At 35.5% G+C, this 26,170-nt stretch overlaps 1 protein-coding gene across 3 annotated transcripts in view; it reads left to right on the forward strand.

The window, feature by feature from the left end:
• Nucleotides 1-5,987: 5,987 nt before the first annotated feature.
• Nucleotides 5,988-26,170, forward strand: part of DYNC2H1 (dynein cytoplasmic 2 heavy chain 1) — a 353,142-nt gene continuing 332,959 nt past the window's right edge. For all 3 annotated transcript variants that reach the window (XR_013404270.1, XM_015115562.3, XM_015115564.3), the window contains exons 1-13: nucleotides 5,988-6,347; nucleotides 10,115-10,285; nucleotides 10,680-10,815; nucleotides 11,745-11,863; nucleotides 13,142-13,286; nucleotides 14,040-14,272; nucleotides 16,860-16,994; nucleotides 17,102-17,215; nucleotides 17,336-17,447; nucleotides 17,783-17,907; nucleotides 19,232-19,407; nucleotides 21,853-22,048; nucleotides 25,361-25,456. Coding sequence is in view for 2 of the 3 variants with exons in the window: in XM_015115562.3 (XP_014971048.2) it covers nucleotides 6,153-6,347; nucleotides 10,115-10,285; nucleotides 10,680-10,815; nucleotides 11,745-11,863; nucleotides 13,142-13,286; nucleotides 14,040-14,272; nucleotides 16,860-16,994; nucleotides 17,102-17,215; nucleotides 17,336-17,447; nucleotides 17,783-17,907; nucleotides 19,232-19,407; nucleotides 21,853-22,048; nucleotides 25,361-25,456 (1,953 nt within the window). In the remaining variant the exon portion in view is untranslated. The remainder of the gene's footprint in view (nucleotides 6,348-10,114; nucleotides 10,286-10,679; nucleotides 10,816-11,744; nucleotides 11,864-13,141; nucleotides 13,287-14,039; nucleotides 14,273-16,859; nucleotides 16,995-17,101; nucleotides 17,216-17,335; nucleotides 17,448-17,782; nucleotides 17,908-19,231; nucleotides 19,408-21,852; nucleotides 22,049-25,360; nucleotides 25,457-26,170) is intronic.

Here is a 26,170-nt window from a genome sequence, read left to right on the forward strand (position 1 = left end):
ATAGAATTCCTTTTATTCCACAAAGAGTCATAAAAATGTGTAAAGGTAAATATATTTAAGTATTTGAGGTAAATATCAGATTTCAGTGTAGGGTATCATCTTCGTTTGTGGGCTGCTATAACAAAATATCTTGGACTGGGTAATTTGTAAATAATATAAGTTTATTGCTCACAGTTATGGAGGCTGGGAAATCCAAGATGAAAGCAACAGCAGATTTGGTATCTGGTGGGAGCCTGTTCCTCCTAGGTGGTGCCTTCTATATGTCCTCATATAATGGAAGGGGTGAACAAGCTCTACTGGGCCTCCTTTATAGGGGAACTAATCTGATTCATGAGGGCTCCATCCTCAAGACCTAATCACCTTCCAAAGCCCTATCTCTTAATAATATCACACTAGGGATTAAGTTTCAACATATGAATTTGAAGGAACATTAAATGATCTGCATTACTCAGGGTTCTCCAGGGAAACAGAATCAACAGGGTAAAAATAGATATTTAAGAGGATATTTATTATGGGAATTTCCTCCCCCAATTATGGAGGCCAAGAAGTCCCATGTTATGCTGTCTGCAAGTTGGAAAACCAGGAAAGTTGGTGGTGTAATTCAGCCTGAGTCTCAGGACCTTGGAACATGGTGTGCTGCTGGTGTAAATTCTGGTCAAAAGGTCCAAAAGCTAGGAGTTCTGATTTTCTAGAGCAGAAAATGGATGGCCCACCATGAGAAGACAGCAAGTTCACCCTTCCTTGCCTTTTTGTTCTATTTGAGTCCTTAAGGGATTGGATGATGCCTGTCCACATTGGTGAGGGCTATCTTCTTATTCAGTCTATTGATTCAAATGCTAATCTTTTCCTGAAACATCCTCACAAATACAACCAGAAACAATGTTTTACCAGCTATCTGGGTATCATTTACTCTACCAACTTGACTAGTATTTTTTCCCTTAAATTTACTAAATTACAAGGTATCTATTTAATAAGTAGGGCAATATTTTATAACCAACACTATATATTTAACGTATTTGCCAATGTTTATCAAACATAATGGGTAAAATGGAAAAAAATCTTTATCCTATATTCACTTTCATGGAATAGATGCCAATACCTTAGAAATCATCTAGAAGGCTAGATTTCTGGAGGAACTTGAAATGTTTTCAGGGGACCTTGTGAGGTCAGAACTTTTTTCACAATAGTAGTGAAACATTATGTATCTCTGCTGCTGTGCTTGACATTTTCATTGATGGTGCAGTAGCAACGGCAGCTATGGTAGTCAGAATTGTAGGAAGGCCCCAAGGCCCCTGCTCTCTGGTGTGCACACTTGGAAGAGCCCCCTAACCTTGAATGTGGAGGAAATCTGTGAATATGATGGTATATCACTCCCATGCCTAGTTTACTCATCAGTTGACTTTGAGCTAATGAGAAAGGAGATTATTCGTTGGGCCTGATCTAATCAAGTGAACCCTTAAAAGGAACTGGCTTCTTCCTGTTACAAAAGAGATTTGAAGCACAAGGGAGCTTAGATGTGTTAGGAAGTTCTCTACTGTTGGCTTTAAAGATGGAGGATAAGAATGTGGGCAATATCTAATTGCTGAGTGGCCCCAGCTGACACCCAGCAAAGACATGAGGACCTCAGTCTTACAACTGCAAGAAAATGCATTCTGCATCAACTATAAGAGGACTCTAAGCTCCAAATGAGAATGCAGCCTGGCTGACATCTTGATTTATGCCTACGAGACCCTTAGCATACAGCAGCCAGCCTCCTGACTTATCAGACTTTCAGCTAATACATGGGTGTTATTTTAAGCCACTAAATTTGTAGTAGTTTGTTACACAACAATGAAACACAATGCAGTGGCTAAAACAGCTGGCAAGTTGACACAAATCAAGGGTGGGGCACCAAACTGCTTTAGTAATCATCTATTCTCCACATGCATGCATTCACTGGAAAAGATTTCAGTTTCATTTAAGAATCTCCTGGATAAAGGAGTAAAATGTATTCCTTTTATTAAATCTTAAACCTTCAGTACTAGTCATTTCAATATTTTGAACAATGAAATAATATACCATAAAACACTCTGTTGCATTGAAGTATTAATAATGGTTGTTTCAAGGAAAATAATTTTGTGATTGAGTTATGATCTAAACTAGCTGTTCTTTTTTCATGGAAGACCAATTTTACTTGAAAGAATAACAACTAATGTTAATCAGACTTTGATATTTGGCAGAAATTTTTCTTAAAAATGAATGACATGAGCTTATCACTTCCAGGGAAACAGCTGACCTTATTTGACCTAACTGGCCAATGATAAAATTCAAGCATTCCTGCAAAAATCAGATTCTTGGATAACTTAAATTGTCTACTGTAAGTTTGACAACCTCTCCATACATGAAGACTTTTTCTTGGCCAGGTGAGGTGGCTCATTCCTGTAATCCCAGCACTTTAGGAGGCTGAGGTGGGAGGATCACTTGAGTACAGGAGTTTGAGACTACAGCGACATATGATCAAGCCACTGCACTCCAGCTTGGGTGACAGAGAAAGACCCTGTCTCTAAAAAGACTTTTCCTTATGAGATCAGTGGTGTATTAATAAATGTGATTTTTAAAAATATTGTATAAGGAAATGTATCAATATTTGGAAGATCTTCATAGCTTAGTGAACCAATATTTTCTAAATGACCAATGTATGATGTTATGAAATTATGTGAGAGTAAAAGATACATTCAAATTGCTAGAAAACCAGTGGATTTTAATGTAACTGAGTATGAAATATTCATTGATATGGTCCCAAATTCTAACTTCTAACTGTTCTTTAAGAAACTACTACTTGTGGAGTGTTAGTTTACTATAAAAGAATATTCACAAGTATCTCTTAAAATATTCTTCATTTTTTAGCTTCTCAATTTTTAAACTACCTATCTGTGTGAGGCTGGATATTCTTTATATACTTCAATCCAAACAATGTATTGCAAGAGATGGAATACAGAAGCATATAGAGGATCCAGTTGTCTTCTGCTGAGGCAGGCAGGAAAGGGACTTAACAAAAATGTAAACCAATGCCATTCTTCTCGTTGATTTTTTTCACCTTTTAGAAACATAATTATTTTCATAAATATATGTTATTTATTTTAACAAGAATGGTCTTATGATTATTTTAAAATAGATAAGTTAATACATATTTCAAAAATTTCTCAGTTTTAATTTTGATTACAGTAAATGTTGATAGAAATAACCTACAGAAACAAAATTCTTTTGGAGCCTTCAGTAACTTTTTTTTTTTTTTTTTTGATACAGAGTCCAACTCCAAGTTGGAGTGCAGTGGCGCGATCTAGGCTCACTGCAACTTCTGCTTCCCGGGTTCAAGCTATTCTTCTGCCTCAGCCTCCCGAGTAGCTGGAATTACAGGCATGCACCACTGTGCCCAGCTAATTTTTATATTTTTAGTAGAGACGGGGTTTCACCATATTGGCCATGCTGGTCTCGAACTCTAGACCTCGTGATCTGCCTGCCTCAGCTTCCCAAAGTGCTGGGATTACAGGCGTGAGCCACTCTGCCTGTCAGTAATATTTTAAGTATAAAAATAATTTTTTAAAGTATAAAGTATAAAAAGGTCACCAAAAAGCTTGGGAAATGGGATATAGGACAAAATTAGGAAACCTTGGCTCAGAAAGTTTTGGGCCTTCCCTTCCTGTTTTTATGCCACCTGCCTGCCAACTGCTAAACCAATGCCCCACATTAAAAAAAAAATATCGTTACTACAATATGGATATCAATTACTCTTTTGGTTAGAGTAGCCTAAATTGCCATAAAAATAGCCTCACACAGTTTAATGTATAATGCCTCAAACACAACAAAGTTTATTTCTTGATTATTTAACAACTGCAGACATTATTCCACACTGTGATTCAGGGTCCTAGGGTCCCAGTCTTTGAAAGTTTTGCCATCCCTGTTGCTTTGTTGTTATCTGCATCCAGCTGGCAAAAGGTAAAGGTACTCTCACTTCTTTAAAACTTTGCCCTGAAGACACACACATTACTTCTTCTCACATTTTATTGGTGAGAATTAGTCACACGGGCACACCTGGATGGTAGCTATGGAAGGGAAAAATAGATTTTGGTGGATATCTGGCTATCACTGTGATACGGTATATAGAGATTGGCTCAGAATTGGATTTTGGTATGAATCTTGGTTCTACCACTTACCATCTCTGTGGTTTTGTGTAAGTTATTTAATCTGTGAGGTTCTTTCTTCTTTATTGTATGCTTGATACAATAAATAAAGTCCATATCTGTCTTTTCTTCCCACTCTATTCTTCATTTTTCGTATATAGTAGTGAAAAGGAAACACAAAACCTCTTTTTCATGGGGTTTACATGTCAACGGGAGCTTCCGTGTTTGAGATCGTTGTTAAACTTGAATTTCATAGTTTGTGGAAGCCTGAAGTTTCCTCAAGAGTTCTAAAAATTCTTAGAAGGATGACATACTCATGATCTCATCTGCTTTCTAGACTCTTCTTCTTACATGTGTTGCCTTTTTATTCACCATATTGTTATGGAAGCTTGATTCAGCCATTTCATACATTTCCACCGAAACAACTCACCAGACCGAGTGCTTGTGGGTAATGGAGACTTTCCTGAAGACCTTGGTAAGAGTGATAATGCCCATTGCAGAGCAAGAAACTCTGTAACCATTGTGGTCACTTTGGCTTTCAAAATCTTTTTATTAGCTACACAGTCATCTTGGGTTCCTGTTAGGATTTTTTTCCCCACCCAGTGGTCAGCATTCCATATCACTGTTTGGATGTTTTCCCATCCAGTGGCCAGACTCCCATCTCCCACCGTTTGGATATTTCATGAGAATTTACATTCATTTCCTTTTATAATTTAGAGCAGTTCAGCTTTTTTTAAGTTCCCACTCCAAAATCTTAAGTTGCTCAGCAGATGAAAGGACTCTCCTTCTAATTCTCAAACAATATAGTTTTAAGGGGAGGTTATGATTATTAAGTGAAACAAAAAATCTGTATATGTTTATGTACCCTAGGATCTTAGGCCAAACCAGTGCTGAGGTGATGAATGACTACAGCAAACACTTCCTGAGGGCAGGAACTGTGTCCCCAGGGCCTAGTTCGGTACTTGGCAAATTGTGTTAGACTGGTGCAAAAGTAATTACAGTTCTTGCCAAAAAACCGAAATTACTTTTGCACCAACCTAATAGCATGTAGTAAATATTTTTAGAAGAGAATTACTGAATTGAGAGTGTTTGACGAATGTTCAGATGAATGACCAGCAATTTAATAGTTTATATTTATGCCATGGGGTAGAAAATGACAAAGACTGTTTTCATGCCCGTATTTTCACAGAATTTAGTTGCGGTTGTTATGTTATAAAATAAAAGTATCATTGTACATTTTAGCTATTTTACAAATATGGTTGTGTTCGGGTAATGATTGCAATGAAAAAATCGCTGGTTAAATTTTTCTAAAATTAATAATAGGAGAAAAAACAATGTTGGGAAATGCAGCAGCACAGAAAGGAACACAGGGCAATTGAGAAAGTAAATTAACATTGTATTGAATTCATATTCTTTATAAGCCTCTCTAAAAAGCGATTTTTAAATACTGATCTCTTACAATCCGCACTACACTCCTGGTTGTGAGAAAGTATTTACCCCTCTTACAGATGTGTACCTTGACGCTGGCAGTGTGGTTTGCTACCAGGTGCACGTGGAGACGGAGTACTGGAATCCAGCTCTCCTAAATGTAGATCACCCTGCTGTACTTGAAGGCTAGATGTCTCTCTTCTGGTTATGCGTGATAAGAAATCAGTAAGAAGAAGAAAAGACATGTTTGAGAGCCAACACAAACTTGTCCGAACCCTTTACAATCGATGACCGCAGGGAGCCGCTGAGGAGCTCCGAGGCGGTCGATCGCCTCCGCGAGCTTTGCGTGCGCGTGCCCCGGGAAGGCAACGTCCACCGCGCGCCGCCAGCTACGCCGCCGTAGCGCTCCGTCGCCATAGCGACTACCCTTGGCAACAGCGAAGCTCTGCGGTCCCGTGGTCGGGCTAGGGGTTTGAGCCAAGCTCCTCTCTTCCTTTCACTTCCCTCCGGACTGGTTTCTTATTCCTTCCCCCTACCGCCAACTTCCCTCCACCCCTTCCAATCATGGCGAACGGGACTGCGGACGTTCGGAAGCTCTTCATCTTCACTACTACCCAGAATTACTTCGGGCTGATGTCTGAACTCTGGGATCAGCCACTGTTGTGCAACTGTCTTGAAATCAACAACTTCTTGGATGACGGTAACCAGATGCTCCTCAGGGTGCAGCGATCCGACGCCGGAATCTCCTTTTCCAACACGGTACGGTTCCTTGCACTCCTGCCTGACCCCTGACCGCTCTTCAAGTCCCCAGGCCCAGCCAGAGGGATGTGGGGTCACACTCTAGCTTTACCAACCGGATCCTTTTCAGAAACGCAAGGCTGTCTCCACTTCTCCTGCATTATTGGCTTAGCTGCTTTGGCCTCGTGCTTAAGCATATAGTTTCCAAGCTTTGCATCCTACCTGACCAAAGCAGGTTTCCCTTCCACACATCTGAATAGAAGCAATTAGATTGTATTTTATTTTAAATTTTTATACGGAGTCTTACTCTGTCGCTTAGGCTGGAGTGTAGTGGCGCGATCTCTGCTCACTGCATCCTCCGCCTCCTGGGTTCAAGCGATTCTTGTGCCTCAGCCTCCCAAGTAGCAGGCGCGCGCCACCACGCCTGGCTAATTTTTGTGTTTTCAGTAGAGACGGGAGTTTCACCACATTGGCCAGGCTGGTCTCCATTTCCCGACCTCAAGTGATCCGCCCTCCTCGGCCTCCCAAAGTGCTGGGATTACAAGCAGGAGCCACCGCGCCCGGCCTGTATTCTACTTTTTAAGAAAGACTACAGATACGTTATAACTAAAAGGAAAACATTTACTTAGTTATTTTTATTTTATCTCTCTCCCCCTTTTGAGGTTTTTTTTTGAGGCAAGTTCTAGTCTATCTTTTTTGGATCAGGCTCTGCTTTTAACATTGCCCAAGGGAAAGATTAGTTAGGAATTTAAATTTTTGCGAAATGATATATTTCAAAATAAAGTTTGAATTTTTTTATTGGTGTACAACATGTGATACACTGATTTATTAATTACATTTATTAAAAACCCCCTCCACTGGCAGGATTGCTTAAAAAATGGGTTGCATTTGCAATCAGGGCTTATATATATAAACCTAAAAGAAAAACACAGGAGAAAATTGCCTGGCACAGTAAAGGGGACTCAGTAAATACATTTAAGTTAATAAAACAAAGACATATTTTCAACCTCTTCCTCTTGCGTTCACCCTTATCCCTAGGTCTAGCAGAGTTTTCGACACTCAGCAAAAGCATTCGGTGCCCTTTTTTTTTTTTTTTTTTTTTTTAAGATGAAGTTTCACTCTTATTGCCCAGACTGGAGTGCAATGGTGCAATCTCGGCTCACTGCAACCTCTGCCTCCCGGGTTCAAGCGATTCTCCTGCCTCAGCCTCCCAAGTAGGTGGGATTACAGGGCATGCACCACCACACCCGGCTAATTTTTTGTATTTAGTAGAAACTGGGTTTCACCATGTAGGTCAGGCTGGTCTTGAACTCCTGACCTCAGGTGATCCACCCACCTTGGCCTCCCAAAGTGCTGGGATTACAGGCGTGTGCCACCGCGCCTGGCTTCAGGGCATTTTTATACGATGATTGAATCATTCAGCCCATTCACTATCTTTATTCTTAGGTTTAATTCGATTGTATTTAATAAACATTTACTTTGAACTCAATACATGCAAGGCACTTTGCTAGGCTTGATGAGTTTACAAAGATATAAAAAGGATGGATAATCATAGCTAACATTTATTTTCACTTTAGACTCTGTCAAGCACTGTTCTAAGTACTTTATATGTATTGGTTCATTTAATATCCATAACAACACTGTAAGATAGGAACTATTCTTATTCTTATTTTATGGCTGAGGAAAGTAAGGGACAAAAGTTACAACCTAAATGTTAACTTTTCTTTTGCTCCAATAGGTAGTGTAATTCAGGGTAGAGCCCCCTGCTTTCTGCCTTTGCCAGACTCACTCTAGTGGCTTAGGATGACATATACTCAGCAAATGATAAATAACACACTGTTATAAATGCCACTGAAAGTTCAGATAGAATGCAGTAGGAAAGATGGAAAGGGGTTTGGGTTTGTGAAACTGTATCTTAGCTTGGGTATTTGAAAGTTGAAGTTAGAACTTTTTTTTTTTTTTTTAAGTTAAAGCTATTACTAGTACAGCCCAACGATGTATCTGTTATTTTTAGTTGTACACATCGCTACAGGTGTTTAGTCATATTTGAAAATATTTTGTTATGTCTTCAGTTGTACTTTAGATGCCTGATAGTTAGCATGGTTCAATAAGTTAATAAGTCAGCAAATATTTATTGACTACCTACTAGTACTGGGGACAAAACCATGAACACAGAGTCCGTATCTTAAAGGAGTAACATTGGAATGGACAAAGGTAGGCTAAACACATGCTACAGATATATGTAACATCATTTTGGGTATTGATAAGTGCCGTTAAGATAAAAATAATGTTATAGTAGTGATGGGGTGGGGTGGGGAACTACAGATATATATAGGGTGGGAGATAATACGTCTCTGGATTAGTTATCTTTGAAGTGAGATTTGAATGATGAGTTGCAGGCAGACATAATCTGGGGGAAGAGTGTTCTAAGCTAAAGAAACTGTAAGTACCAAGGCCCTGAGCTGGGTTTTAACTTAGTTTCGAGGGGCAAGAAAAAAAAATCCAGAGTGGTGGCTGAAGTTTATGGTATGAAGGAACATTGTGGTAGATGAGAATGGAGAATAAGGCATAGGCTGATCATTTCGGACCTTGTACACCATTTAAATTGAAATAGGGAGTTATTGGTAATCTTAAGCAAGAGAGAGCTGTGATCTGGTTTATGCTTTAGGACAGAGGTTCGCAAACTTTTTCTGTAATGGGTCAGATAATATTGCAGGCAACAAGGGCTCCATTGCAGCTACAACTTGGCCTTTGAGTGTGAAAGCAGACATGTAATCAACTTTGTAATAATACATGTAATTGAATGGGAATGGCTGTGTTCTAACAAAACTTTATGGACACCGACGTGGATTTTCATATACTTTCCGTGTGTCATGAAATATTATAAGCGTTTGAGCAGTAACAGAAAGTTTCAGCTCCTTTCCAGCAGTCAAAAATGTAATTTTTTGGATAGAAAAAAGTGGCGTGAGACCCATAGCTGTTCTTCATACACAGCAGTGACCTTGTTTGAAAGCTTTTTAATTCGTAGACTTCTTTTCCTGCAAAAAGAAATGAGAATAACTGAAAATGTGTGTAAAATGCAAATACTTCCTTTGACTAGTATACTTCTCAGCTAATGAACTAATTACTGTGAACTGACCTATTTTAAACAAGGTTGCTGTAATGAATTCCAATTGAGTTCACCTGGTTCTGATTTAAAATAATCTAGCTATATGACAATTTAACAAAAAAGTTTTATGCTCTTAATTCTTTAAGGAAAAATTTTCAGTTAAGATAAAGTTAATTTTAGGAGATAGACAACTTAAATTCATTTTGGTAGTTTTGAGTGCCTGTATACTTTTAAAAGCACCTTTTAAAATGCTTTTTCTAGGTAAGGGGGTAATTAACATTTTGTTATAGACTTTCTGGGTTACTAGAGAAGTACACTATTCATTGTGTACCTGGAGCATACAGCTTTCATCTGTACTATTACTGATTCTGGCTGGAATGGAATCTGGCTGGAATGGAATCTTGCTGGAATGGAATCTGACTGGAATGGAATAGTTAGCTGTCAATAATGTATATATTGTTTTATGTTTATAAATAATTTATGATCGAACGTAAGTGGGAATAGGTTTTTAAACTGAAGTATTCTTAAGGAGAGAAGAGATAAATTGGTTTTAATGTATTTATTTTTAAAGTAACTATTTTTTTCCAAGAGGTATAATTATAGTGATACAACTTTGTATACATTTTTTTCAAATATTAAATTTTATGCCAATAACATTAAAAATCATTTGTCACTTTAGATTGAGTTTGGTGACACCAAAGATAAAGTGCTGGTGTTTTTCAAGCTGCGACCTGAAGTAATTACCGATGAGAATCTACATGATAACATTCTTGTTTCATCTATGTTAGAGTCCCCTATTAGTTCTCTTTACCAAGCAGTACGGCAAGTATTCGCACCAATGTTGTTAAAGGTGAGAAAAGTAGCTGTCATTTTTTTTTTAACTGAGGTATTTGGAGAAATGTTTTCATATAAACATAAATATCTATTTTTACTGTTAATGTTATTAGTGTTTCAATTTTAATTAAAATTTCCTAACTTTTTTTAAACTTAAATTTTAATGTAAGTTGTGGTAAAAAATAGAGAAATTGGAGAAAGGTATAAAATGCAATCCACATCAACTCTTAACATTTCTACATTAGATGCTTTTCATAGTTTTAACTGTTGAGAGGACTTTTTATTCTTCTTATGAAGTGGAGGTAGTGGCAGGCTTTAAGAAAAATGGGTTTTTGGACAGTGTTTTGGGAAGCCAATTTGATTAGCAACATTTTGATCAATCTTGGTTGCTCTTGTCTGTTTTTATTTAGGATCAGGAATGGAGCAGAAATTTTGATCCCAAACTTCAGAATCTTTTGAGTGAACTAGAAGCTGGGTTGGGTATAGTTCTACGAAGATCAGACACTAACTTAACAAAATTGAAATTTAAGGAAGATGACACACGAGGTATTCACCATAGCTTAATAAAAGAAAGTACAAAATGATTGTCTCATTAGTACATTAGTAAATGAACATATTTCTTTATAGATTTCTTCAAATACTTTTGGAATTTCTCTAAGCATTGGTTTAAAAAAAAAGAGTAGATTTATGTGGATGTGGAGAAGAGGAAAATATAATTGTTAATAATGTGCAATCTAGCTTGAGCCTCCAGAGTAGCTAGAATTACACGTGCATACCACTATCCACTGGCTAATTTTATTTTAGTTCTTGTAGAGATGGGGTCTTGGTCTGTTGCCCAGGCTGGTGTCAAACTGCTGGCCTCAAGGGATCCTCACTACTAGGCCTCCCAAAGTGCCAAGGCAGTAGTTATGTTCTATAAAGTCACTGTAAACACTGAGTTAGTGAATATTGAACCTTTGTTTCTAGGAGCAGTACAGGGTGAGATTCCTTTGAGCCCCTGGTCACAACATCTCATCAACTGATCAATACATAACCTTATTTTTTTTTTTTCTCTTTAAAGACACTTTAATTCATATATATTGTTGATTCATTAACATTGACTTCATGGCTAACAGCACTGTAACTCACGCCTGAATGAAGCTTAACTAACATATATTTTTTCTGTAAGGCACATTACAACCTTCTTGTGATTTGGAACACTAGACAGCAATTTAGCACTTTTTTGGGGGGCCATTTTAAACTGAATCACTAACAAAAAGAACACAGATCTGAAAAATATGGCACTAAGTAGACTGCAGGAAGGACACTTGTTTATAGTATGAAATAGGAAACAATAAGGAAGTGTCACCTGTTTGACCTCAACTAGGAGCATATGTGTTAGATGACTCAAATATTTTGCTGCTGTGCTGTTTTGTATTCATTTTTTTTTCTCTGATATTCTATACCATTTTTTTTTCCCCTCTTGACTTTTACAGGTATCCTTACACCAAGTGATGAATTCCAGTTTTGGACAGAACAAGCTCACCGTGGAAATAAACAGATTAGTAAAGAAAGAGCCAATTATTTTAAAGAATTATTTGAAACAATTGCAAGAGTATGTGATTCATACATGGTTATATATTGGGCTTCTTATAAAAGTACTTTAGGATTCAATTTTTACAGCCTCTCCTCTGTTTTAAAATCTACTTGATGATTGTGAACAAAATAGATTATATGTAGAAAAGTTTAAGTTGTATATGTAAAATGAATTGAGAAATCCAAAACTTAGTTAAATTCTAATCTCTATAAAATCTTTTTCTCAATAACGAAATTATGCCTGGGTATGGTAGCTCCCACCTGTAATCCCAGCACTTTGGGAAGCTGAGGTGGGTGGATCACTTGAGGTCAGGAGTTCGAGACCAGCCTGGCCAACACAGTGAAATCCCGTCTCTACTAAAAATACAAAAATTAGCCAGGAGTGGTGGTGAGCGCCTGTAATCCCAGCTACTCGGGAGGCTGAGGCAGGATAGTTGCCTGAACCTGGGAGGTAGAGGTTGCAGTGAGCGGAGATTGTGCCATTGCACTCCAGCCTGGACGACAGTGTGAGACTCCATCTCAAAAAAACCCAAAAAGCAAAAAAACCCCAAAATTACTTTTCTGCAGGTACATAGTGAAAAACAAATATAACAGGTTTATCCATGTACAGGTAACATGTTCTTTTGAATGGGTGTTCACTTTGTTCAAATTAGCATTTTGAAGTAATCTGAAATATAAAAAAATCTTAGTTTTATGCTTATTTAATTGATTATTCCTTTATGTGTCTACATTGAAATTGAGTAACCATTTTAAGTATGAACATAAAAAGTCTATTCTTATCAAAACAAATATATATTAATTTCCTCTCCTTTCCACTGTTATTTCAATAATATTTTAATAGAGTGTTTTAAATGGTTTTAAGCTTTTTTGGGTAACAGTGATGAAAATAGCATGATAAATCTTGACTGTGGTTGTGTGATTAAACATAATATTGTGAATTAATAATGAATGAATAAAGACATGTGAACTACAGTGGGTAGTGCATATGTGGAGTTGAGATCACCTTTATTGGGTAACTTTTAAAAAATCAAAATTTAAAGAAAATTAGGCCAATTATGTACATGAATGAGTAGACTTATTACAATTTTTATATTTTGTCTTTTCATGACATTTATGTTTGGGGGGAATTATAGGGTATTTGCATATAGAAGTAGTTATCAGCTGTTAGAAAAAGGAGGAGAAAATAATATGGCAAATGTTAGACTTGTGGCAGTTGAAAAGGCCTGGGAACATTTTGATTATATTACCCAAGGTACAAATATAATTATGTTTAAAAATTAGTGCATTTTTATTCTAGGAGTTTTATAACTTGGACAGTCTATCCTTACTAGAAGTTGTCGACTTGGTGGAGACTACTCAGGATGTTGTAGATGATGTGTGGAGACAAACAGAACATGATCATTATCCTGAGTCACGAATGTTGCATCTCTTAGACATCATAGGTACTAGTAAAAAAACGAACTTTTGGAATTTCGAAAACCTGTCTTATTTTGTTTTCTTTTTGTCATTTAAGTCCTTACTTAAAATGCTCCTTTATGTAATACTGTAATTGAGAGTAAGTCTTAAAGCAAATAATGTAGAATTATTTAAATAGCTATTTGTATATAGTTGGGTAGTATAAATCATGTGTCAAATTCTTTGAACCATTAATATAACCAAATTTATATAGATTTTTAGTATCTATGCATATATTTAGGCTACTTTGAAATAAACTGAAAAATAAAGTATATAGGCTTATTTGTTAATATTAAATATTTTGACCTCGAAAATACCCTTGCCATTATTTTCATAAGGAAATATCAGATAAGTACATAAAGTTATATGTACAAATATATTTATTGCAGCATTGTTTGTGGTAAGCAGAAGTAAATAGCAATTAAGGATTATTTACAAAATGCAGTATCCATACAGTAGGCTCTGCAGCCTTGAGGAAATTGTATATATATTTCTATACTTAAAAGGTATAATGGTATATTGAAAATTGAAAGATGCAAAAATGCAAAGCAATATGTGTGTGTGATTTTAAAAATATTTGTGACTGAGAGTGGTAGTCTAAGGGTGTGCATGTGATATTTCATAGATCCTTACTTTGTTAATTTGTATATTTTTAAAATATTGTCATAAGCATGTATTTTATAATTATTCTGTAAAAATACATTTATTTCCATTAAACTCTTTGCTTTCTGTTTTATTAGGTGGTTCATTTGGAAGGTTTGTTCAGAAGAAGTTGGGAACTTTGAACCTATGGGAAGATCCTTATTATCTTGTGAAAGAAAGTCTGAAAGCTGGTATTTCAATTTGTGAACAGTGGGTGATAGTCTGTAATCATCTAACAGGTCAGGTGTGGCAGCGCTATGTTCCTCATCCGTGGAAAAATGAAAAATATTTTCCAGAAACACTTGACAAACTTGGCAAACGCCTTGAAGAGGTATCACTTTGATTATCTAGATCTTTGTCTTTAAATGTAAAGTATGTCTGTACTTATTTGTACATGTATTTTATAATCAATAAGCCCTATACATCTGCTGGAAATTAGTCTTGTGAGAGAATAGGAATTAAAGTTCTTGTTGGGGCCAATTTCCACATCCTTTCTTTTTATTTGGTATGAGACTGGTCAACTTGATAGTTGTGAGCTTATATCTTGTTCTTTATTGTAAAAAGATAATCAGCCCACTTGACCATGTATGGAAGCTTTCAGGGCATCTTTTGGCTATTGCAATTGTTTTTAAGTTGGGACAACTTTTTAAGTGGTATTCAGTGGAAATATTTGAAACAATTGCTTAATTTACACAAGTTATGACTTTCAGTAAAGAACATATATTTAGCTTACAGGGAAAGGCAAAATGAGATTACTTAAAGATTGCAAAACTGACCATTCCTGCCTTGCTTAGAACAACTATAGTTCTTTACTGGAGACTTTTTTTTTTTAAAAAAACAACTTTTTAAAGATGAAATATTTCAAACGTATTAAAAAGTGAAACAGTATAATGACTGTCCATGTATCCACCATTCAATTTTAATAGTCATTGACATTATTCAGTTCTTGTCTCATCTTTGTTTTTCCCTGCCTTTCCCCTAACCTTTTTTTTTTACTGGAATATTTTTAAAGCAAAGATATTATATACTTCCACCCTTAAAACATAACCACAATGCCATTATCACAGCCAACAAAATGACAATAATTTCTTAGTATGTTTTTATATCTAGCCAGCATGTATTTATCCTGATTTTCTCAGAAATTTGTAAATAGTTGGTTTACTTGAATGAGGTTGCAAACAAGGTGCACCCATTGTATTTGGTTGATAGGTCTCCTGAGACATTTTTAATTTAAAAGTTTCCCCCTTTTATGCCATATAGCGTTTCTCACCTTGCTATATCAGGATGTATGTGGTATCAGGTTTTCCCATTTTTAGTGACATGAAGTTTGATCTGTGAGGGTTCAGGTATGATCAGTCTGATGAATTCATTATAATGCTTTCCAACTTTTAAAAAAATGCTTTTAGCAGTCATTAATCATGAAGAGTTACAAAATGGTGATTTTCTCATTCTGGTGTTCTTTCTGCTTTTATTAGTCATGACTTTTCTATAAGAAGAATTTTTTCTTCAACTTTTTAGTTACTTTGAAATATCGTTTGCATAGAAATGGCAGTATAGATAATTGCTTATTTCTTTTGATCACTTTTTAGAACAATGAACATTAAGTAGATTAGTGTCATAGTAAGTTCCATTGGTAACCAATGAAATGTTTTTTGATAGTGTCATTATGAACCCATGAATTTTTTTATTTTATGTGTTTCAGTCCATTCTGCTTCTTCTTATTATTATTATACTCAAATTGTTCAGTTTTTGGGCAGAGAGTGCCCCTTCAAGTTGCCTCTTATGCCATTTTGACATGACTTCAGTGTTTCTTTCTTTCCATTTTTTTTGAGATGGAGTCTTGCTATGTTGCCCAGGTTAGAGTACAATGAGGTGATCTTGGCTTACTGCAATCTCTGCCTCCCAGGATCAAGCAGTTCTCCTGTCTCAGCCTCCTGAGTAGCTGGGACTACAGGTGCATGCCACCACACCTGGCTAATTTTTGTATTTTTAGTAGAGATGGAGTTTCGCCATGTTGGCCAGGCTGGTCTTGAACTCCTGACCTCAGGTCATCCGCCCACCTCGGCCTCTCAAAGTGCTGTGATTACAGGCGTGAGCCACCACACCTGGCCAACTTCAGTATTTCTCTGATAGCTTTCAAGCCCCCAAAAGTCTTCCAGTCCAGCCCATGTTGTACATTTTATATCTCATACCTGGAATTAGTAATTTTTTTCAAGGAGCCTGATTCTTTTTTGGGGATATTTAACAACAATCTGTAGGGGAAGTGCTGTTACTTAGTTATCAATGCTGTTAGGCATTCTCAGTAGACAAAACTGCTAATAGGTAAATTTTTAGCAAGAGAAAAATAAATCATGAGTTTATACTGAGATTTACAACTCAAATAGAAGGAATTGTTTTCACTTAACCTTTTTGATTACCTTTTGATTGTTGGTGGAAATTTTTAGCTCAAAATACAGTATGTGTTTCCCAGCTGTTTGTAAATAATAAAAAATAGGGCTGTTAACATGTCATTTCATTATTAGAAGTGCAATTTAATGCAGAATAATGAAAATCAGAAGTTATTACTATATTAAGGGTAGGCTCTAAAAATTTACTTAAATGAGCTGTAAATATAGTTTAAATAGTTTTTTAAACTGTATTAAACTTTAAACATAGTTTAAAATATTTAGGTCTTATATATATTCATGAGATTTGAGCACACTTATTAATGTTAGTGTGATGAAACAGTTATGTTTTTGAGCATCACTTTGTTGTTGTCACCTGTCAGTTCTCTGGATTAGAGTTTCAGTTTTATTTTATTTATTTTTTTTAGTGAACCTAATTTAGAGAAATTCTTGCCCAATATATCTAGATTTTAGACCTATTTATGCAAATGGTTTGATTTAAATAAATTCTGTTTTTTTAATACTTTGTTTTAGGTCTTGGCTGTTAGAACAATTCATGAGAAGCTTCTCTATTTTTTACCTGCCAGTGAAGAGAAAATCATATGCCTCACTCGAGTATTTGAACCTTTTACTGGCCTAAATCCTGTGCAATATAATCCATATACTGAGGTTGTATATATATTTGTTTATGTCTATATAGTTTACTGAATATGTTGTTCTTTTTAAAGACAGATTTAAAAAATACTAAAGTCTAACAATGTTGTTAATGTGTGTAGCCCTTGTGGAAAGCTGCAGTGTCTCAATATGAAAAGATTATTGCACCTGCGGAACAAAAAATAGCAGGAAAATTGAAAAGTTATATTTCAGAAATTCAAGACAGTCCACAGCAGGTAAAACATTGAGATATTTCACTTTTAATATTTCTCTTCAGCTATTTAGGATATATATATATATATATTTACTGAGTTGATCTGTTAGGTTGAATGTATACTTATTTTATTTTATATTAGCTTCTTCAAGCATTCTTGAAATATAAAGAGTTGGTAAAGCGTCCAACTATAAGCAAAGAATTGATATTAGAAAGAGAAACTTTACTGGCAAGACTTGTGGACTCAATTAAAGGTAAAAGTTTATAAGATTATAGTGTTTGCTTGAGAGAATAATTTTGTGTATTACTTTTTTCTTTGTTGCATACCATTTAGGATTAAAGATACATTTTTCTGACATTTTCATGTGGAAGATTAATTTACTTATTCTGTTATAAATGACAGTTTTTTTGCATTAACAAGTTATTATCTTTCTCTGTTTCATTTGATACGTGGTGCAGTCCTTGGGGGGTAAGGACCAACTCATTATTTTTCTATCTATAGCATTTGACATAGTGCTTGGTACATGGAAGTTATTTAGGAAATCTTTGATAATTCTTTGTAATCATTTATTTGATTTAAATTTTATAGATTTTCGATCAGACTTTGAGACTCGGTGCCGAGGAATTCCTGGTGATGCATCTGGACCACTTTCTGGCAAAAATCTTTCAGAAGTTGTCAACAATATAGTTTGGGTTCGCCAGTTGGAATTGAAGGTATTTATTTTAATAAAAAGATGAAGAGTACTAATTATAAAATCTGCTAAATTAAGGCATGTAGAAGGTACTCTAGAGTTGTAGTAAATATATTCTCTGTTTTCCTCGGCACAGCCATCTAATTTTCATACAAAATGCCGAACACTGAACAGGTATGCAGAGAAGTTTTCATGGTTCTATTCCTTTTTTCCGTAGAGATAGTACATCATTTATTCCAATTGCAGTTCTTCCAAAGAAATACCTGTATTCAGGAGGAAAGCATCCTTTACACTGAGTAAAAAAAAGAAAAATCATTGTTTACAAAAATGAGCTGGATGTGGTGGTGCCCGTCTGTAGTCCCAGCTACTCAGGAGACTGAGGTGGGAGGATCACCTGAGCCTGGGATATTGAGGCTGCAGTGAGCCATAATTGTGCCACAGCACTCCATGGTGGATGACAGAAAGAGATGCTATCTCAAAAAAAAAAATTATTGTAAAATTTTAGTAGTTGCAAAGTCTTACCTGCAAGTATGTTTATGTAACTAAATCACTTTAGGTTGAAAGGAAGTTAAAGGAAAGGTAAAAGGTATGGTCTAAGGTAGTGACAGCAATTTATAGATTTAAATGATTATTATTTTAATACTATTAAAATTGACCTAAGACTCTTATGGACTTACTAACTAGTATGTGGTCCAGTGTCTTGCATTAGACTGGTACAATAAATGTTAATTGATTATAGTCTGTGAGTAAGAGCAAGACCTCATGGAATATTACAAAAGCCAGCATATTCGACATTTCTGCTTATTCAGGTTTGTATTTTTGATGTTTTATTTTCTGATATATTCTGCCTAATGATTCTGTCAGTCAGTTTTCCAGGGTGCTGTAATGTTCTCCGTACAGTTGTGGAGGAAAGGCATTTATGTCTCTTAATTGACATTCCCATTGGCCTAATTACCATTTGAGCTGTTAATCGGAGCATGTTGCTAAGGGCTGAAATTATTACTGAACATGTTTAGGAGTAATGCTGAAGTTCCCAGAGTTTCCTCTGAAAAATCACTGGGGCACAGATATTTTGAGGGCTGACTTTCCCTTTACCCTCCATTTTATTCTTGGAGTTATGCCTTGTATGGGTTATCCTGTTGTGTTTGCTGTTCTGCGGCTGTGTAATTCAGAAGCAAAGTAGGGGTTGATATTTTTATATTCTTTGGTAAATCTTCTGTTTCACTATTTGTAGATGAAAAGGGAAATAATTTCTGAATCACAAATCAGAGAAGGGGACTCCTTACTTTATGCTAATTTTTTGGAATTTAAATAATGCACACATCTTTGTAATCTGACTTTTTAAGGTCGATGATACTATCAAGATTGCAGAGGCTCTTTTATCTGACTTGTCAGGATTTCGATGTTTCCATCGAAATGCTGAAGATCTCTTAGACCAGCTTAAACTATATGAACAAGAACAGTTTGATGATTGGTCCAGGGATATTCAATCAGGTTTATCTGATTCCAGATCTGGTTTGTGGTAAGTATAGATGTATTAAACTGTAAAATCCAAAACCATATGTTATTAACTCAAATACCCAGATGGAATTAATTATCTTTTTCCTTTTTCCAAACTTGCTACTCCTCTTCTAATCTTTTTTTTTTGTTTTGGATCATCAACTTTTAATTCATTAAGGCTGGAAACTTTGATAATTTAGTTAACTGCCTCCCTCTTGTTTCTCTTGTCTGTTCCCCAGAATTAGGGATTCCCATTTTAGAATTAGCCCTTCCCTCATGCTTTTTTGTTATTGGTATTTATATATGTTTTTCTACCTTTTTACATTAATATTATACACACACACATACACTTTAAACAATGTTGCAGTTTTGTAAAATTGTATTATTTTTAAACTCCTTGAGACAGGGAGTATTTCTTCATGGTGCCCCACATAATAAGGCTTTGGTAAATATTTATTGAGCTATATTGAATGTATTAATGAGTTAACCTTATTAATTCTAATGGGGATTTAAAATGGATAGTTTAAAAAAGTCAGTTTCTTTGTACCTCAGGTCCACTGTCTCCAGCATATTATTGTGGTTATTTTTAGAAACTCGTCATGTCTTTTTAAAAGTAACTTTGTCCATAAATGAAGTTTTCATTTTCCCTATACTGCTACAAAGGATAATTAGGCCAAAAATAGTACCTCTTAAATTGAATAATTCTTTTAAAGTCTAGAATTCTGGCTCTGGAGAGAAAATAGAGGAAACTGAAGGGTGTTAGGGCATAATGATTATAATTTTATGCCATTTAGTTCTTTCTCCTTCTACTTTGAGCCTAAAACATGAGAGATACTCCAAACAAGAAAAACAAAAAACAAACAAACAAAAACCACAGTGCTTTAGTCAGCTAATTTTGGAAAATTTGCATACTTCATCATTAGAGCTTCAGCGGAGGTCCACTAGCATGGTAGCATACCAATGGTCTGAGATCTGCTGTTAATAAGTTTGTTTAACTTTGTTCCTTCCACACAGCGTTTCTCATTTGGTTTTGAAACCCCCCTCCTCCTGCCTTTGTTTTTTCTTTTTTAGACCTATTTGTTGTCCCATAGAATCATCAATCTGTTTTTGGAAATATTTTGGGAAATGCTGGTATATACAAACTAACTTTGAAGATTTGGTTTTGAAACCCCCCTCCTCCTGCCTTTGTTTTTTCTTTTTTAGACCTATTTGTTGTCCCATAGAATCATCAATCTGTTTTTGGAAATATTTTGGGAAATGCTGGTATATACAAACTAACTTTGAAGATCAATCCTGAATAAAGGCAAAAAGAGTCACCATAATAGTTTACTGGCATGCTTTATGTGTATATAGGAAAATTTGGGCTAAATCATCATTTTAAGCCATTTTAAAGTATTCTACTTTTTATTATATTTTGTTTTATATGCTATTAAATAAGCTGAATACTTTTGTTCTTTGTTTTTGAGTAGGTTACCTTCTAATACCTGCAATTTTTCTTAATTGTGAGGGTGTTTTGAAATAATGAGGCTGGGTGTGATGGCTCATGCCTGTAATCCCAGTACTTTGGGAGGCCGAGGTGGGAGGATCACTTAAACCCAGCAGTTTGAGGCCAGCCTGAGCAACATGGCGAAATCCTGTCTCTACAAAAGACAAAAAAAATTAGCTGAACATGGTGACTTGCCTGTTGTCCCAGTTACTTAGGAGACTGAGATGGGAGGAATCTTTGAGCTCAGGGAGTTCAAGGCTGTAGTGAGCCATGATTGCTTTACTGCATTCCAGACTGGGTGTTGGAGCAAGACCCTGTCTCAAAAAAAAAAAAAAAAAAAAAGAAAAGAAAAAAAGAAAGAGGCATTATATAAACCTAATCCTAAAGGAAGGTGATGAAAGCATAATACCTGTTGCTGGACTTAGTTCAGCATTTTTGCAATCCATTCTGATTTGAGCTCCCCAAAGTAACATTTGCTATTATAGCCTTTACAAGAAACACACAAAAAGGACAATTACTAGAGAGTGAAACAAAGGGTAGAAGAATGAAACATTTTAATATCTCTACTCCTACAATTTTGATATTATTTATCTTTTAATAAAAGTACTAAAGACACAAGTTATGCTGATTTTTTAAAACAATCGAAGGTATCTTTAGAAAATGAATCAAAATTTTTTCTTTATCATGGGTATGATGTCAATTTTGAGTTTTAGCTGAAACATTAAGAAATCGATTTTTCTTACTTTAAAACTGCTTGGTTGAAATATTAATGTGATGATATATTTTGGATATTGCAGTTGTTTCCAAAATCTGACTTGTGAAATAATGTATAGAAAAAACCCACATCTTAAAAGCTATAATAAATTTTTTTTTAACTTTGAGCTAATATTAGATGTACAGAAAAGTTGTAAAAACTATTGTGTTTATTAGTCAAAACAGTGAGAACATGAAACTTAACAGGTTATTTATTTTGTTTTGTAGTATTGAGGCTAGTAGTCGAATTATGGAATTGGATTCTAATGACGGATCACTAAAAGTGCATTATTCAGATCGTCTGGTGATTCTTCTGAGAGAAGTTCGTCAGCTCTCTGCACTTGGCTTTGTTATTCCTGCCAAAATACAGCAAGTTGCAAACATTGCGCAGAAATTCTGCAAGCAAGCAATTATTCTTAAACAAGTATGAAATTATATTTTTTGAATACCTACCTATTTGGAGTTCATTACATTAGACTGGAATATGCTAAAGTCTTTTTTTTTTTTAAAGGCTAATAGAATAGCACTGCCAGCTGTGAAATTATGGTTTACTAAATGAGTCTGTTACAAAACTTGCTTTGTAACCTATAAGGAATTTATTAAATTGTTATTGTTTATTGCTTTTCACTCTAAAAAGCATTTGAAAAATAGTATGTTAGTCTTCCTTCTTTTGTTTCATGTTACTTGCATAGGTTTTAAAGGACCTTCTAATTAAGGAGTCCTCTGCCTGCCTTCTAGGGGCAGAGTCATAAAGAATTATCAGGTTGATGAATGGTTTCTGTTTCTAGTCATTTTCTCAGTGACATCGCCATCATGTCACTTGCCTAAAAATCAACTATTATCGGCTCACGGTGTATCTCCATAACATGGCATACAAGGCCCTTCTTAATCATGACCCTACTAAACTGACTGGTTTTGGCCTTCACTACCTATGTACTTCCCTGTCATACTGTACCCTATGCTTCAGTAATATAAACCTTTGCTTTTATCTGAACATATCTCCATGCATTTAAATCTGTTCTCTGATTGGAAAACTCAGTGTGATTGTTTAATTTCCAATTCACAAGTCACTTTCTCTGTTGTGTCTTTCTTTAGTTGATTTTTATTCTTTGGGCAGTGTGAAAATTACTATTATAATACTTCTCATATTGTATCTGATTCTTTTTCATCTTTTCTTTGACTTTATTATTGTATTTTAGATGGCAGGAACAGTATCTTGTATATTTGGTCTTTCATTTATTCTTTTACTCAACAAAGATTCATTGAGGATCTACCCTGTCATGCATAGTGTAGTGAGGATACAAAAATGAATACATTACTGTCATAGTCAGGCACGGAATTTCTTAGCCTCTTTACTTTTGATAGTTTGGATCAATTCTTTTTTTAGGGGGCTGTGCTTTGCTTTGTATGCTTTTTATTGGCATTCTTGTCCTGCACCTAGTATATCCAATAGCATCTGCTTAGTGCTGCCAATCAAAAATATCTCTTAACATTGCCAAATGTTCCCCTGAGGTATACTCTGCTTTGGTTGAGAATCACTGGTCTAGTGGGAGAGAGCAAACTAAACATCGAGTGCTCATTAAATATTAGGCCTTGTGGTAGATGCTTTAATTATGTTATTTTTAGTTAATTCCCCATTGTACCACTGATCTAATTGGGGATCAGATGTTTAACAAAGTTTTCCCAGTGCCACATAGAGAGTAAGTTATGAAGCTGGGATTTGATATCAAGTTTCTCTGACTCTAGAGCCCATATTTGTTTCATTTCAATATAGTGATGGACAAGTAGATCAATATTTAATGTATTATAAGTACTATATTACAGATGTTCAGGAAGTCTTGTGAAAGCATAGAGGCAGGGAGTTTCAATTCTTTTCCTATGTAGGGATAGAAGTAGTAGCAGGTAAGTCTTTTCAGAGGAATGATTGATGTGAGTCTGGAAGAGTGTACATACATTTTTCTCAAGTACACAGAGGATTGGGTGATCATTTCAGTCGGAGCGACTCCTTAAAAGCAGAGAGGCTTACTTACTTTAATACGGTAAGTATTTAGTCTTACACAATACGAGCTCAAAAAATGAATGGTAATAGGTATTTGTACTTACCCTGGAAGAACACCTGGGAAAATCTATTTATATATTCCTTTATTTCTGAGCAGATATTTAGCTGGAATAGGGTGTATAAAGTAGAATGTTGGATAGATAGCAGTATGGCCAGATTGTAATAGAATATATACTATTCTATTGCTTCTTGTTTTCCTGATTGTACTTTTTCTGGGCCTATTTTTGTGGTACAGAATAAGTAGAGTGGGTTTTCCCCACCAAATAAAGTATATTTTTATATGTATTAGTGGAAAGAAGAGGATCTCTATAAAATTAGTTAAGACATATTTTTTAAGCATCTACTATGTGCCAAGAATTTTGTGAGGTGCTGGGGACATAAAAATTAACAGTCTCCTTGAACGCCTTAGACTTAAATGCCCAGGGTGTCCACTTGATCTTATTCCCTGAACCTCTCCTTTTTCCACCAAAGCAGTTGACAGTGTCCTTCTTTGTCCACCACTGTTCTTTGTAGGATCTCTATTTATTGATTAATTCAACAAGCGTTTATTGAGTGCTTGCTGTTTGCTTGGCTCTGTTCTTAGAGCTGTCATTCCAGTAGGAGAGACAGATAACAAACACCTAAATATATAATGCAATGTTAGGCAGTGATAGTGATAAATGCTTTGAAGAAGAATAAAACAATGAAGATATTGTGACAAAGACTGCTATTTTATACTGACTGGTCAGGTTAGGTATGCCTTGATGGAGAGAGAATGTTTGAGAAGAGACATGACATAAAGTAGGCAAAAGAACCATGCAAATGTCTAGAGGAAGACTATTCCAGGGAGAGGGAATGGCAGATGTAGAATTCTAGAAGGAAGCCTCACTTGTTAGGTGAGAATAATAGTAAAGAGGCCAGTTTGGCTCATTCTTTAGTATATTGGGAGACAATTGGAAAGTTTTTAGGTGATAGTTTTGGGATTTTGGGGTTTTATTCTCAAGCGTATTGGGAAGTCATTAGGTTTTGTGTAGGCAAGAGGTATGATATATGTTTAAAAAAGACCACTCTGGCTGCTTTAAATAGACTATAAGAGGCCATGATTGGAAGCAGAGAGACCAGTTAGGAAGTCTGTTGCGCTGGTCTTGCCGAGAGATGGGAGTGTGTGGATTGGGATGCAATTGATGGGGGTTGGGGAAAGTGGTTGGATTCAAGATATATTTTGAGAGTATAGGCAATAGGCTTTTGCTGATGTGGAATATGAGAGAAGCATTAAGGACATCTCGAAGAATTTTTGGTCTGAGACGTGAATAAATTATTGTGGCATATACTGAAAAAAGAAGGAGCGGATTTGGAGAAGTGCAGGAATTAAGAATTTAGTTTTTTAGCACTTAACATGCTTCACTGAGTTCCTTCTTTCCTATGAGATTATGAACTTCTTGATTCCAGGGATAACATTTTGTAATCTATGTTTAATCAGACCTCAGGACATGATTGGCAGATTGTAGGAACTCAACACTTACTTGTTGATTGTGTATATTAATATATGAACAAATGCCCTATTGTAAATGAAAAACCTATTTTTCTGTTTAAATTTTAGGATTGAGAAAAGTTAATATTTTCATTCAAACAATTAAAAATCAAGAAAAATTAAAAATGAAGTTATTAATTATTACGAACTGAACTTTTACTTTATAGGTGGCACATTTTTATAATTCTATTGATCAACAAATGATTCAAAGTCAGAGGCCGATGATGTTACAATCTGCCTTAGCATTTGAACAGATAATTAAGGTAAATGAAATTTTGATTTTATTATAATTAGATTTTACATGTGAAGTGTTTAATTCTTAATTTTCTGGTATTCCCTTCAGCTTAACATAGCAAATGATCTAGATTTTGTTTTGCTTCCAGGGACTTCCTTCACTCTTAACAAGTAAAACTTTTTCTCCAACTGTACATTGAAGCAGTTAGAATATTTAATATATTTTGGTACTGATTTTGATCAATTGCATTGATATAGATAGAATATTATTTGCATGATGTTATATTCATTTATTCTCTGAAGTTTGAGGTCCTTATACACAAGGTTCCTTAGACCTTTTCTACCATCTCCCAATTTTGTAATGTAAGACTTACTTGCTTTTTATTTGTGGTTATTTAAATGTCTATATATAAGAAATTAGGAGGCTGGGCGCAGTGACTGACACCTGTGATCCAAGAACTTTGGGAGGCCAAGGTGGGTGGATCACCTGAGGTTAGGGGTTTGAGTAAAAACAACATGGTGAAACCCCATCTCAACTAAAAATACAAAAAAATTAGCCAGGCGTGGTGGTGGGTGCCTGTAACCCAGCTATTTGGGAGGCTGAGGTGGGCGGATCACCTGAGGTCAGGGGTTTGAGACCAGCCTGGCCAACATGGTAAAACCCATCTCAACTAAAAATATAAAAAAATTAGCCAGGCGTGGTGGTGGGTGCCTGTAATCCCAGCTATTCGGGAGGCTGAGGC

Source organism: Macaca mulatta, chromosome 14 (assembly GCF_049350105.2).
Source record: "Macaca mulatta isolate MMU2019108-1 chromosome 14, T2T-MMU8v2.0, whole genome shotgun sequence".
NCBI classification, from domain to species: domain Eukaryota; kingdom Metazoa; phylum Chordata; class Mammalia; order Primates; family Cercopithecidae; genus Macaca; species Macaca mulatta.